The 15533-nt window shown below is 43.5% G+C and overlaps 1 protein-coding gene across 4 annotated transcripts in view; it reads right to left on the bottom strand.

Moving 5' to 3' along the window:
• Nucleotides 1-4778: 4778 nt before the first annotated feature.
• LOC149868806 (N-acetyllactosaminide beta-1,6-N-acetylglucosaminyl-transferase-like) overlaps nt 4779-15533 on the bottom strand; it is a 37059-nt gene continuing 26304 nt past the window's right edge. Inside the window, exons 2-3 of one of the 4 annotated variants that reach the window (XM_090039185.1) lie at nt 11563-11646; nt 4779-10915 (exon numbers count right to left, since the gene is read on the bottom strand). In XM_090039185.1, the coding sequence (XP_089895311.1) occupies nt 10725-10915; nt 11563-11646 (275 nt within the window). In that variant the 3' untranslated portion in view covers nt 4779-10724. Of the gene's footprint in view, nt 10916-11553; nt 11647-15533 lie in introns of all 4 variants that reach the window. The other 3 variants (XM_090039184.1, XM_090039183.1, XM_090039181.1) reach the window with 3 other exon arrangements.

The raw sequence follows: 15533 nt of genomic DNA, 5'->3' as shown, positions 1-15533 counted from the left end.
AATATCTCTTGAGCTTGCCAGCAATTAATTAGCACTCATTCTGCATTAACACACATTCTAAATGCCTACGTATTTTTTATGAGTATCCAACCATAATATGTACACACAAGTTTACCCCTAACTCAAATTACTTTTAAAAAAATCAAATTTGTTCTTACAAGAATTAAATATAATGATTTAGCAATCCTACTCTGACCATTTCTAGACATTATAAAATTGAGAGTATTAAACATGACCACTCAAGTGTACCTACGATAATAACTACATTTGTCCATTGGTTCTACATCATATAAGTTAAATGACATATACAAAATCAAACAGAAATTCCTACCTTGAAGCCTGTTTTCCTGAATCATGGGCACAATAAATATCTGTACCTGGAGTTAGCGTATTTTGGTCATCTTACTCTTGACGAAATCTTAAATGCAGCTGATGATCTAGGGTGCTTTAAATTTAAAAAAGTCTGGCTGGAAGGGAGAAGGAAGATTTAAGAAATCAAGTGTCATAAGCTATAAGATGATATAGGACTTAGAGGTTCATCTTCTAGGATGATGTTGCCAGCAGTGTGGTCTTGTCATAAGTCAGCTTGAGAGTTGAAAAGGTAGGAGTCACGATTCTAGTGATCTTTCCTCAGATCTTTTCAGAGGTCTTTCTCCCCTTACTGAACCAAAAATCTTAGACCAAGGTGGAGCCGTAGCCAGCCAAGGCTGTTGTTTGGAATGATGTTCCTGTTACTTTGTTCTGCATATTGGCTTCCCCCCAAATTTTGGCATCCTAGGCAACTGCCTAGTTTGCCTAATGGTTGGACCAGTCCTGAACAGGCCCCTTATCCTCATGCTTGCTTCTCTTGGTGCTTCCCTTAATATTCTCCTATATTTTTCCCTCTTTTCCACATTGTTTTCTCAGTTTCTGTTTACACCGCCCTTTTTCAGTCCCCGTATTTCTCCAGCACTCACCCCTCCTGGCTCCTTCCCAATCACTTTTCAGTCCACTTAATGGCTAGTGCCTTTGAGCTTTTGAGAACATAAACTACATTTTCAAGAATCTGACAACTTGCAGAAACAACTGACCTACATTCTTGCATCACATCTGAACTGCAGGTGCAATTGTGACCCTTAGCCATGCAATACTACCTGCAAAGGCACAGAGAGTATTTAACTATGTTAGTGCCTATATTTATCAGCTCTTCATTTCACATAAAAACCCTTCTTTAAAAATGGGGATTAACTTGTTGCCCTGCTAGAATTTTAGCCTATATTTGATAAAGCAATTCAGTTATCACTTGTTGGCTTCCATACATGACAGTGATCCAACATCCTTTTCAGAAAATAAAGCCTTTTGGGGGGGGGATGTTAAAATTTCTTGAAAAATTCCACAATTTTTCCAAGAAGACAATGTTTAATCACCATCAAAGTCAGAAAGTTGTTCTAACTCTCCAAGCTACATTTCTTCTGCAATAGACTATGGTCTATGACCAACAGAGTCAGTCTCCCTCGAGCCCAAGTCTGCTCATTATCTACAGAATAAACCCCTTCACTCCATATCTTCAAACACAGGTTTGCATGGAGCTGTTGGGGTTCTTACTCTCCCTGAGGGCTGTGGTCTTTGCTCAGGTTCCATTGCTAATGCTTTCATACAGTGCACTGTGCAGGAGTGCAAGGCCACTGGCATCCAGGACTTTGTGGAAAGTAATGCTGTAGACTGGTCAGTGATAAATGTAAAGGTGAAAAACGTGGGATAAGGACGATAAAGTCTTTTTGATAACTATCCTTTACAGTCGCAAAGGATGTAAAGGATAGTTATCATTCAGGGCTATCCAACTTCCAAGCCCTGAGTGGAGGCATCGGAAGAGCACGGCCTGGAGACTGCATGTTTCCCAGGCTACAGCAGGCAAGGCATGGGCCATGGGCCTGTGCACCATGCAGACCCTCCTGCCCTCTACCCTCCCTCCCCAGTTGCACCATGTGCCCACATTGGTACCCCCCCACCATGCACTTCACCACAGATATGATCTCCCCCATCCTGCCATGCTAAGTGCTGGCCCCAGATGTACCCACAATTCCTTGCATAGCACACTGCACTGCTGCATGCTTTGGGACAGAGGCAGGGCATGGCATGGCAGCCAGATTAAGGAGGGGGAACCTAGAGACTGTCTGTATTGCAACCAGATTAATGTCCAGAGGAGAGCCACGCAAATGATTAGAGGACAAGAGAACAGGCCTTATCTTGCTGGGATCATTTGATCCCTGCTGACTTCCTGCCCTTTGAGCAGGGGGCTGGACCCAATGATTTTGCGAGGTCTCCTTCAGTCCTAGTGTCTATGAAATCTATGTGGGGAGCAGTGGCCAGGCAGGAGCTGGCACCACCACTTAACCCACTGCAGGCAACAGGTGGTCCTTGGTCTGCCAGCTGTACAGCCCTACAGATGCAGGCTGTCTGCTAGAGGCATAGATGGGAAGTTCAGCACCCTGGGCAGTCATGGTGCATGGGGCAGCAGCAGCAGTTGGGTTGCCAGCTGTGGCAGGTCAGAAGCAGAAGCTGCTGCTATTTTTGTGAGGTGTACTTCCTACCCTTCCCCACCCCCAAGTTGGCACCTGAGACTCTAGTTTTCATCCTGGTTACACTACCACAGGGGTGGGCAAAATGAAGCCCTCAGGCTAGATGTGGCCCACCAGCCTATTCTATCCGGCCCATGGGGCCCGTAAAAAATTTAAAAAATTAATATTTATCTGCCCCTGGCTGCCTGTCATGCAGCCCTTGATGGCTTGCCAAAAGTTAGTATGAGACCCCCCTCCCGAAATAATTGCCCACCCCTGCACTACTGCCACCTGCTGTTGCTAGATCAGCGGTGTACATTTCTGCATTTTCACCCAGGGCAGAGAAACTTCTTTTTAGAGCTAGGGAATTCTTGGATCTACTATAATTGCATGTAACTAACATGAAAGTTTTGCCGCTCCCCTCTCGCTATGAAAGCAGAAAAATGCCTGGGATAGTTCAGAATAAGCATAGTGAGAGTTACCTAGATCAACACTACCTCTGAGAATTGCACTGTTAAAAGGGCTTCTTATAGGTGGCTGTTCTGCTACCCTCCTTATCTTGAATTCACCTTGCTGTAGCCATAGTGTTGGCTATACAGGTGACTTGACAAAAGCCCAGTGAGGATGATGGGAACTTTTCCATTGTTTTTAGCCTTTGGGTAATGAACCTGGAGAGTATTAACTTGTCAGATGCTTAGAAAATGTACCTTAAATAGGTGTACATCAGCTGTGTATGGCATATAGTTGAAGCATTTGAGTTGACAATAAAGAAATGATATGGAAAAGAGTTGCTAACTATGACTTAGACACTTGAAGCAAATCCCTGAGTGAAATGCCTGCTCCATTTTGAATACTCTTATTTTTAGCAAGAGTCAGAGCTATGAAATTAGGGGGTTACACTGTAAACATATATACCAGCTTATAAAACTGAATGGCAGAGTTCTGTACTGCTTGTATACTTACCTATTCAGGGTAAAATCACAAAACCAAAATGACCCCGTTCCATATATATGTGATGGCCAGAACTAAAGAAATTAATAAGCAATAAATATGTGCTTCTTGGAGGCATTTGGAACTTTTGTCTAATATGAAGCTTTTGTCTAATATGAAGCTTTTGTCTAATATGAAGTATTTTTGTAACCCGCAAATGTAACTTGTAACTGTTTGTGGAACCGACTAGGCGTCAAAGACAAAGCTATAACTGTGAAATTAGCTGACCTAATAGTTCTTTCTCACTCAGAATTTAGCCTTGATGATGATAAAAACTGGATTCAACTGCCCAGCTTATCTAGTACATTTCAAAAAGGACATCTCAAAAAAGCATAGTTGAAAAGTTTTGAAGGGGCTGGATTTAGGCGGAGTAATGTTAATTTTAAACCTGAAGATGTTGCAATTTGCTTATTGGATAAACCCAAGATTGGGCAGTAACTTATTATAATAATTTCTAACACCTTTTAACCCCAGAGGATAACAGCTATAAAGCAATATTATGAATGGCTATATAACTAAAAAATTAGCACAATTAGAATATAAAAGAACACACGCATCATAGTAACCCTCCAGAAGGACGGAACAGAAAGGTCATTGATGTCCCATACCCCACGGATATCTCTTACTCCCTGCGAGTGAGAACCAGATCCTGACTGAGGGGCTTCCACCAGTATCCTTCGAGCAGGCCAGTTCAGACACATCTGACTTTGCTGATTCAACTTGCCGTGCATCTTCTAACTGAGGGACTACCGATAAGTTACTAACCAAGTGGGAACTCTTGGTTAATTTCGTTTATCTGTTTTATTATCATTGTCAATTTTAATCTGTATTGTTATGTTGTTTGCTTATTAGTTTAACCTTTTTATTAACTATTATATATGCACACCATATCTTTAGTTGTCATAAGTAAAATTCATTCTTTTTTGTAAGTGAAACTTGTTTCTTTCCTTTCCAGCATCGCCTTCTCAGTCCCGAACCAAAAAGCCCAGTGGCTAATAAAGTTGCAGTGCTCGGTCACAACTAAATTGATATACTCACAGTGCCCAGCTGGCCTGTGACATATATATGTAGTCTCCCAGTGAATGCGGAATTGTCCTGGTGGCGAAGTGAGGGCAAAGCAGCAGTGAACGTGGGTTACTGTTGCTCGTGTTCCTCAAATAGTAAAATGTAAAGCTTTCTCTCTTTCCTCAGTGACCTGTTTGTATCTCTGTACCACTGCTTCCTGTCTGCATCTCTACCATCAGAACATGGGAGAATAGAAAAGGAAATGGAGAGTAGAATTGTACCATTTTGTTTTATATTTTAATTCGAGATAAGCAGTGAGATTTACCAGTCCAAACTAGCACAATTTTAAAGATCATATAATTGAATGCATGTTGCCCACAGTACATAAAAGCTTGCTATTCTTGGGAGTAGATAACTTTCAGCACTTAGAAGCCTGTGAGTGTGTCTCGTGATGAGATCATAGCTTGTACAGACATTCTTGAGGTAGTTCATGTGCTGATAATGGTTAAAGTACAGTTGCCTGAAGCTCCTCCTAATTGTTTGTGGACCTATAATCCAAGGAGCCAAGTGGGTTTTGCAACCTGCATGGAATCCTTTGCTGCCAGCAACTGAATGCTTTGTTACATGATCTGCCTAGTTTAAAGCTAGTTTAGCCCTGTTCATGTGTTGCCATGGCTGATCAGGATTGCAGTCCTGACATACTAAGTCTCCTAGAATTTTAATGGGACTTATACTCCTGTGGCCAATTTAACCCAGGTATTTAGGTGCCTGAACAACTGTCTAGGTCTCCAGTGGCATTTGAGTCCTAACCACATTGTTAGCACCTCAATATCTCTTGGCAGAAGTACAAAACTATGTACAATTGACATGCAGACGAAAATGTTTCTGAAAATGAAACTCAAGAATGTAAGTGACCCAAGTGCTTCTGAAAATTGTGCCCAGAGATGACACCCAGGAAAGTCAATCATAGACAGCACTGGGATTGTAGCAGGAGAAGGAAAGGGGAAAATTCCCTAGCTTAGAAAACACTTTGTCCAGGGATGGATCCAGCAGTGTGGCTGCACCCCTTTCACCAGGTAGCAGAAGCAGCAGCTGTAGACTTTAGGTCCCTGAAAATGTAAGAATCCCCCTTCCCTTTCCCTCCATACTAGAAGCACATCCTTCCTCTCCCATTCTTTCCTCCTTTGCCTGCCACTGCCAGTGTCCTCAGTTTCTCAAGGGCTGGGCTCAGCCCAGGACACTGGCGAGATCAGGCAGATAGGTTCCCGTTCTCTGCCTCTCCCCTTGGGTGCTCCCTATAAACCCAGGAGCAGGCACAGGAACCTACCCACCTCCAGACAACCTGGGTTGAGCCCAGCTGCAACAAAAACAGGCTGAAGCAAGACAGGAGCTCCCCTTGCCCTCAGAACAGTGCAGACAGCGGGGAGAGGAGGGGGCATACTTCTGAGCATAGACGGGAAGGGAGAAGGGACATGATTGGTTAACTTTTTCAGAACGTAGTCCCTTGCTGCTTCTCCTTGCTGACCCCGGTGGGGAGGGAGGGAGGGAGGAGGCTAGGAGTGGCAGGTGCTATTGCTGTCTCTGTTCATAGAATCATAGAAAATTAGGGTTGAAAGAGACCTCAGGAGGTCACATCTAGTCCAATCCCCTGCTCAAAGCAGGACCATTCCCAGCTAAATCATCCCAGCCAAGGCTCTGTCTAGCTAGGACTTAACAACATCCAAGGATGGAGAGACCACAACCTCTCTGGCTAACCTGTTCCCAGTGTTTTCCTTTCCTCCTAATAAGAGTTTTTCCTAATATCTAACCTAAATTTCCCTTGCTGCAACTTGAGACCATTGCTCCTTGTTCTGTCGTCTGCCACCGCTGAGAATAGTCCAGCTCCATCATCTTTGGAACCACCCTTCAGGTAGTTGAAGGATGCTATTAAATCCCACCTCTGTCTTGTCTTTATTCTAAACTAAATAAACCCGGTTCCCTCAGCTTGTCCTAAGTCATGTGCCCTGTCCCCCTAATCATTTTGGTTGCCTTCCACTGGACTCTCTCCAATTTGTCTGCATCCTTTTTGTAGTGGGGGGCCAAAAACTGAACACAGTACTCCAGATGTAGCCTCACCGGTACAGAATAGAGGGAAATAATTACTTCCTTCAATCTGCTGGCAACGCTTCTACTAATGCAGCCCAGTATTCTGTTAGCCTTCTTGGCAAGAAGGGCAAACTGTTGATTCATATACAGCTTATTGTCCACCGTAACCCCAAGGTCCTTTTCTTCAGAGCTGCTGCTTAGCAAGTGGATCCCAAGCCTGTAGCGGTGCATCAGATTTTTCAATCCGAAGTGCAGAACTTTGTGCTTGTCCTTGTTGAACCTCATCAGATTTCTTTTGGCAAGCAAATACAGGATATGCAAGGTGATGCAATGCAAAAGACCTAAAATTACTAGTGCTATTGAAACACAAATCAAGACTAAATAGGGTGACAAAATTCCAGAGGGGTTGATGATCTAGATCAGTGGTTCTCAACAAATGTGTCACAGCACCCTGGGATGCCTTTAGATCCTGTCACGGGCATCTCCCCAGATGAATGGCCAGGCCGCAGTGAAATGGCAGAATGCTAGGCCATAACACAGGCCTCTGGACGGGTGACCCCTGTCATGCTCAAGAGGCAGGGAAGTCAACCGCATCGAACGGCCAGCGAAGCAGGAAGGAAATTGCAACATAATTGGCTAAGCAGAAAACAATGGGGGGACTGAGTGAGGAAGGGGCTACTGACAAGTAAAGACAGAGTGCTGGCAGAAAGGTAACACAATTGGCCAGTAAAAATAAGTGAAAAAGAGTAAAGGTATAAAAGGGTAAAGCCACGAGGCCCTGATGGGGGAAGTTCAAACCATAACTTCAAGCATCAAAGGGCCCGCGGACTGATCACCCGCAGGGTCGCCCCCCCGAGCACTGCCTCTGGTCGTTCTTGAGGCCTCTGCGAAGAGACCAACGTTCCCAGCCATGAAGCCGCTCCTTTTGTTTCCTGTAGCGGTAAGCATGCACGTAAGACTGTAGCTACTTATGTTTGTATTTGTCTCTTTCCTGTAAAAGACATGAGCCATCGACCAAGTCTGGGTCTAGGGTCTTAGCTAGCCGCACCAAGGTCATCCACGATCTTGAAAGCAAGGGGCCTTGACCTGAATGAAGCCTGTGACTCAAACGGACATAATTTCCTGTTTAGCTGTTTGTAATTGTTTTGATTATGTTTTGATTGTTAAATGACCTTTTAAGAGATATGAGCCATTGACCAGGTCTGAGACTAGGGTCCTGGCCAGCTGCACCAAAACCACTCGTGGTTTTGAAAGCAAGGGGCCTTGACCTGAACCTTGTGACCCAACGGACATTGCTCTTCAGCTTTGATTGTTTGATTATTGTGTGTTGTCATAGATTAGTATTATATAGGAAATCATTTGCTTAAGTAGTCAATATTTTATAGGTTAAAGCCAAATAAATATTGCATATTAATCATAAACTGCGTCCTCATTGGTGTCCAGCCCACTGACCTAGCCACAACTGGGCATTTTCAACCTAGTGCGACAGATCCTTTCAAGAGTGCCATGGGACTCGAGCAGTTAGCACTCTTAGGTGTGCAAACAGTGATTCACAAGATAAATCCAAAGACTTCAAATAGGAATTGAGTGTTAAATGCATGCTGACCTGTTGTCTTTCCCAGTCCTTTGTAACAAAAAAGCCAATCTATTATTTTTCCATAGTGACAAACTGTGAAAACTTAGGACCTAGCATTTTTCGAGGGATACCTCAAGCCTAACAAGGGGTGCCTCAAACCAAAACAGTTGAGAACTACTGATCTACATTTTGCGTTTTTAGAATCCAATGTTATTTCTTCTCCTCTGATTTCCACCCTTGTCTGTGCCATTTAGCAGCAAGTGATGCTTACTGTAATCATTTTATCTTTGAAAGAATAATATGACTGTCTCTGGTTGCAATAAAGAAATCTGTATTCATGTAACAATTTATTTCCATGACAATTTATTAAATAACAAAGTAAAACAAAACAAAAAAACCCAGTGGTTTGGACTATGCCAGCTTTTTGGGCTGTGGTATTTATAGGTAGAATGCTCTCTTTCTTTAGGTTTTTCAAGATTATGCAGTGTATTGACTTACTGAAATGGGTAAACATGATCTAATCCTGGGAGTTCTCCACTTGTTCTAGTTCCCTGAAGGGAGCTTCAGTGCAAAATAATCCTTTTGTTTAAATAGTTCACTTGCTGCCTCTGCCCTAATGTATCTGCTGGCTTTCAGAGCCCAGGACAGTCAAAAATTAGTTTCTTCACTTTGTTCTCCCTATTTTGAGGACATTGCTGGGACTGCCTTCCCTTCCCTTTTTATTTCTTGGTCTAGACCAGGGCTGTCAAACTTCAGAATTGTCAGGGGCTACAGACTCCCCAGCCACATGCCTTGTGTACCACAAACTCCCTGGGCTGCTTGTTGTATGGGATGCACACCACACTATATACCCCCCACCGCTTTTTATGGTATCCCCCCATTGCACTGCACTGTACTGATGCCCCTGTACTGTGCTGCAAGCCCTCCACCCCGCTGTGCTCTGGACAACCACTGTCATGCTACACCAGTCTCCAAGTCCTGAGCCTCCTGGGCACAGGTTCTCTCAGCCTTGTAGGCCCTGCCATCCCCACTCCCAGGTGCAGAATCAAGTGGAACCTGAAGGCTTGTGGCAGCAGCAGCAGGAAAGTAATGGGAGGGGATGGCACCGAGACTGGAATCTGGGGACCACAGAACTCTTGGGGACTACATGCAGGCCATGCTCTGTTAATTAGGCAGCCTTAGTCTAGACTTTCTGTTTCACTTTATCTTCACTTTTCTGGATGCTTGCTTGACATATTGAGGCCTCTGTTTCAGAAAAAGACAAGCATCTGTCTTTTGACTACTACACTCCTTAGCATGTTATCTCAAAAATACTCCATAAAATAGACTCTGAAATCACCAGTGATTTCTGAATAGTCACCTTTGATACCTTTCTCTTTACTGGCCTCCTTACCTTGCTAGCTGCAGTACCTCTGGTGCCCAGCTGCTAATGCTTCCCTGGAGAACTTGAACAAGAATTTATCCAAGTGTCTACCCTGATTTCCTTTGGCAGATGGGGAGTTCTTCTAATCCTATGCCATATCCCACCTGGGAGAACTAAAGGAAATGGCATATACCTGTTCTCTTACTCCACTTTTCTTTTTTCAGAAAGAAAAGTATCTTATTCCCATTTGGAAGAATTCTAAGGTAAACGCTATGGGTCCAATCTACTGTATGTGTAACAGACTTTAATACCCAGAACTTTCAGAAATACATTTTTCTGTCATGTACCTGGTAATGCCCTGACTTAATCAATTATGACTTATCTTCAGTGGGCTTTGGAACAGGATTTTTATTAGATAACTGGAATATTAGACCAGCTAAAATGTTTTATGCTGTAGTGGCTCATTTCTGTAAGACAGTCTGAGCAACAGCTAAAGGGGATTTTCTGTGCAGTACATTAGTCCAGAGTAATAAAACTTTGGGAGACTACTAGCATTATCTCAAAAAGGATGTAGTTGTGGATGTATCTCCTAAGTTCAGCTACCACCCATCCAGTAGAAAACATCCCCTCCTCCCCAGACTCTCAAGAAGATTTTAGAAAAGTGTGAGGAAATCCTCTTATCTCCAACTTTCAATACCGTGCCATCTATCCATGTCAACCATCTGTTTGTGGGAGATTTGGCCAAATATTTTACTTTCTGTATCTGGATTATTTTTAAGATCTTGTTGATTGTTTCTACCTTACAAAGAAGGGTAAGAATTATGCAGCATGTTCTGGATATTGTTTAGGTCTATAAAACTAGAGACGCATGATTCTATGTGGGTATAGAACAAGACAGTAACACAGTAAAGCAAAAGTCAGCACTGTGAAACAACCTAGCCACAAAAGTGGCAAAAGTGCAAATACAGCAGGCCCAAGACTCTCTTTACCCCGGCCTTTGCTTCAAATCTTTCTCCTTTCGTCTCTCTGGTACTGTGATGATGAGTTGTGTAATATGGAGTCCAGCCTTCTCTTTGAACTGCCAGTGGTGAACATCAGATGTCTTTTGGGGGATGGTCTTCTTCCACAACTTCAGCAACTGAATTTATTTCCATTTCTGGGCTTTAATCTAAAAGTACCAGTTTGGGTCCACCTGAATTTCACTCTGTGAGAGGGCTCTCTCTCGCAGTCTCAATTCCAGGCATTCAACAGTGAGCGGATAGGTTTTGAGCTCAAACTTATTGGCAAACAAACATGTCGAGTTATATAGCCACTTGAGGTCACCTGTTCCATATATACAAATGTCTCTGACATAACGGCCTGCAAAGGAAGATGACGATAGCGACATCAGAACATAGGCATTCTACGGAGAAGGGATGTGAAGCTAAGTTACTGGAGCAACTCTGCAGCTCAGTGGAGTGGAACAACTCAGTGCAGCTTAAAGCTGTTTGAATTTAGTTTCTCACTCCCCTCAGGAATTAAGCACAATCCTTGTTTTACAGGTCCGCAACAAACACATGAAGAATGACTTGCCCAAACCACCCATGAAGTCTGCAGTCTAATCAGGTGTTTAGCCTACCCTGAATCTCAATCATGTAGCTTAATCAACTATCCCTTGACTGCCTTTTTAGCTCTGGCCTGTGTGGTGGTAACTTGGACTCACACTTTAGAGGGGGTACAGAGCTCTAAAAATCATGTTTCCTCAAGTTGCCCAATGTTTAGGCTTGTGATGGAGCCACCCATTCTGGGGTGGTTACTGTTAGCGAAGAGAATTGTTTAGTGCTCTAGGGCTATAACCCTCTAGCAACTGGCCATAAATTGAGATTCTTAAAATGGAGACAAATGGACCACAGCCCAGGTGGAGTTGAGGGTTAGAAGGTTCCTAAGGAGACCTGCAACCCATTTGTAAATAGCTTTCAATGGTAACACAGGAAAAAATATATAAATATGTATACTACCATGACAACCTCCATGTTTCTTTTCCATATCTTTCCACTTTATAGCTCTCAGGTCACCTTCCCATGATGCATTGGGCATGGAGCCAGGGACACCTGCAATTCAATAAGAGAACAAAAATGTTAGGCTTAAAGTTTATGAGTTCAACATTAAGTTGATGCACAGCACCTCTCCCCCTGGGAGTTCTGGGCAGACTTCTCAGCAGAGCCAACAGAACTGGAATGAAATCAATGGATTCCAGAAATGTCATTAATTTTCAAGAAATTAAACTCCAAGCTCAAAGCTCAAAGTAGCGTTTAAAGCATGAACCAGTTTATTGTTCCTTTTGGGTGTACATCCCAAGACAAATGAGAACCTTCTTTTGCAATGATCACAGTAACAGATACTAGCCAGTGCTTATGTAACAATTACCATAGTCAAAAATGCTTTTCAAACACTAGCTTATTTGATCTATGCTACCACCGTATGAGGTAGCAGAAAATTGCATCTTTAAGCCATAGAGATGGGGAACTGCAGCACAGCAGAGAAAATCCTTAGACAGTATGAACAGGTAAATATGTCCAGGCTACTAGTTGGTAGAAGAGCCTCCATTTACCTGTTAATAACGAAGTCCAATTTTAGCCAGGTTTTAGCTAACTCATTTCCTGCTCAACAGCATTCTAAATACCTTATTATCAACACGTCTTCATTTAAAATTACCACTGAGATTATGAGAAATACAATAAAAACACTTATGTAGCACCTCTGTGCATATATAGGGGGTGGTTGTAAACCCTCCAACATTCTTAGTCTAACTAGTAAACTTGTGGGAATAGCAATGTTCAGTGCATTTCCCAAGTATGGTAGTGTAAGAGCGCTGCTGTGGGGCCATAATAGTCCAGAAACTTCGAGGAGCAAGAATTTCTTAAGGTGATGCCTTTTATGGACTACTACTACACGGTACTAGATAGTTGGTCCAAAAAAAGATATCACCCTAAGGAATCCTTGTCTTTTCCAAGTATGCAACTTATCACATTAAAGCCAATGTTACTCTGTGGCAGAACCAACAATGTGTGGGGAGCCAATATGTAAACTTAAAGTCACAAAAAATATACAAACTAGGACTTGTCATCTTTTGGAGTGAAAATGTAAACAAGGAAAGGACTAGCGTGTCCAAACCCAAAGAATGAAATTGTTTTTTATCTTTCCAACAGTCTCTGTGCTTAAAGCATTCCAGAAAGATGGGTTATATTGCCCTCCTGATATGGAAGTAACAGTCAGGGCGAGAAAGTGTCTCTGTTACGTTCAAGGATAAAACAAAGTTGCTGGATTTGCAGTTACCTGAAAAGGTTTATATTATGTGGAATTAGCTAAATGTTTTGCCCAGTGGTTCTGAACTCCCAGTGTTTTGGCTCTAACAACAAACTTCAGCTTTGTTTTATGTGACTCTGCCTTTTTCTTGTGCATAGGTCATCCCTCTGTCCTCAGCACAAACATTTTTTTGATCTAGTACATAAAAAGTGGCAGACCACCACTGACTGAATCTCCTTGAGCTGTAGAAAAATTTGGATTAGTCCAGGATAGATTGTAGTAATGCCAGGCAATAACAACTATAATTAGTTTGGATGCTTTGCTCCCAGTCTGCTTGGTCAGTGACTAATCTCTGAGATATACCAGTTACAAAATACATTTGCTTTTTTTGTCTTTCACAAGGATTATATATTTAAATCTGAACTTCAAACATAGGCCATACTGATTATTTTTCACCTCTTAAAGCCTTCTTCCCTCCAACCTGTTAACAAAATGCCTGTGCCCTGGTGCCATCTTGCTCCTCTGAAGAAGCTGTTGCTGTCATCAATAGTGTGATCTGATTATGTGACATGGAAAATATTTCCAGAGGAAATCCTGCTTTAAGAAACAGCGGCTTTTCTGTAGCAGCAGGTAAAGGTGAACAGCTGTTTAGGATTTTTTCCCCGGAGTGAAAATGGCCACTCCGAGAATAAAATAACTTGGGAACAACAAGGGTTAAATCACTACAGGTAGAGTTTCTCCTGCGAGAGTGAATGCCTGTGTATGTTAGGTTCTGAGAAATGCCACAGTACAGTCCTCCAGTATCCCAGGGTGCTTTGTGTTATTCACTAGATTCTACTGCTGCAGCCAGGCAGGAAGCTGATAGGGCTATGCAACATTTTGACGGGTGTTTTGTTTTGAAGCTGTTTTGATGCATTTCAAGCTTGAAACAGTGAAATCGAAATGAAACAAAAGGCTTCAAAACAGCTTCAAAACAAAACATTTCGAGTTTCAAAGCTGGGCCTGCAGCTAAACAGAAACTAAGGAGAGGGAGAGGGAAAGGACTGCTCTCTGATACTGACATTTAGCTCCATGTTCAATTCTCTAGCTCTCTGATCACTTCCCTTAGCTCTTCCCAGGGAGCCACCAGCACCAGCTGCAACAGGAGGGCTGTGGAGCTGTGCCAGGATCTTCCCCACGGAGCTCAGCCCGGTAGCAGAAGAGCTAGTGGCGGAGCTGCTCTGAGTGCAGCCCTAGCTCTGAGCTCAGCCCTGGTGAGCACAGCCCAGCAACTGGAGGCTCCGCAGCCCCACGGAGCTGAGCCTGGTGGTGGGAGGTGATGGAGAGCCAGTGGCAGAGCCACTTAGAGCACAGCCCTGGCTCCGAACAGTCCTAACCAGTGGCTCTCCCCCATCTTCCACTGACAGGCTTAGCTCTGTGGGGCTGGAGGAGCTGCTTGGAGTGCAGCCCAGCAGCTCAGAGTGCAGCCCAGTGGCAGGAGGCGGGGAGAGCCAGGGCTGCACTTCAAGCGGCTCTGCGAGCCCCACAGAGCTCAATCTGCCCTCTCAGCACTGCCACCGAGCACCAGGAAGAGCCTGGTGCCGCCCCTGCTACAGCACCAGGAGCAGCAGATGCCACCTGCCTGCAGCTGCTGGGCTGCATCGTGTCCTGAACCCCCTAGCACAGCCCAGCAGCTGCAGGCAGGCGGCATCCGCTGCTTCTGGGGTGCAGCAGGGATGTCACCAGGATCTGCATGCAGGATGACAGGTTGCCGCTGCTGCCTGGGGCCAGCAGCAGCAGCAGTTTTCCCAGCACTGGTCCCAAGTGGCAGCCTCCTGTCATCCCGTGAGCAGATCCAGGAGCCTGAACCCCCAGGAGGTGTCAGGCACAGACCCACAGCCATCCCGGGCCTGAGAAATGCTATTGAGGGCATAAGTCGGTACTTTTTGGTGAGCTAATTACCAAAAGCAAATTCCATTGTGATTTAGTATGCACAAGCATTACTCTAACAGATGACGGATTAGCTAAAGTGTTTTGTACACAAAACAACAGACCCTGGCAGGAATTCAGTGCACTAATATGACTATAGTGACAAGTTAGTCTAGTGACTGACTGATCAAATTTCATTTTAAGTCGAACTTTATAAATCAAACAATTTGGATACTGTACAGCAACCCTTAAACCTTCTTCTATTAGATGAAAGTTTTGCTATTCTAAACTGCCTTTGATGTTGAGTGGCAAACTAGTGAATTGGCATTTAAAAGAAAGTTTTGTTTGTGACTAGCCTCAGTATGAATTTGTTTAGCAAAGCCAAACTTGAACATGAATGGACTAGCAAACAGACTAAACAGAAAAGTATTGTTGTCTCACTTTCTTCCTTAGGCAGAAACAGATGAAATATACCTTCCTTGCAGTGGATGATAATAACTGTACTGTTAACACTTTCAAACTGCAAAGAGCAGCATATCAGAGAGAAATCTTCAAGTTTTTCCTGAAAAACATGATTTTTGAATATTTTTGGAGAGAAGTGACAGAAAAGAAGATGATGAGTATTTGCATTTATTTCCTTTGAAGTATAGCTCCTCTCTTTCCAATAAGGATGTCTAGTCAGTAGTCAATGACCCTTTAACGGCACAAAGAGATGGAATGGTGCAGCAGCAAAATCTCACTGGGGCTCTGGTATAAAACTATATAGGACAGCAGCTAGAGCTTA

The sequence above is a fragment of the Crocodylus siamensis genome, chromosome 3 (assembly GCF_052110815.1).
Source record: "Crocodylus siamensis isolate JL-2025a chromosome 3, ASM5211081v1, whole genome shotgun sequence".
In the NCBI taxonomy this organism is placed as follows: domain Eukaryota; kingdom Metazoa; phylum Chordata; order Crocodylia; family Crocodylidae; genus Crocodylus; species Crocodylus siamensis.
Note: the sequence above shows the minus strand (reverse complement) of the source record. Positions and strands in the feature narration are given on the sequence as shown.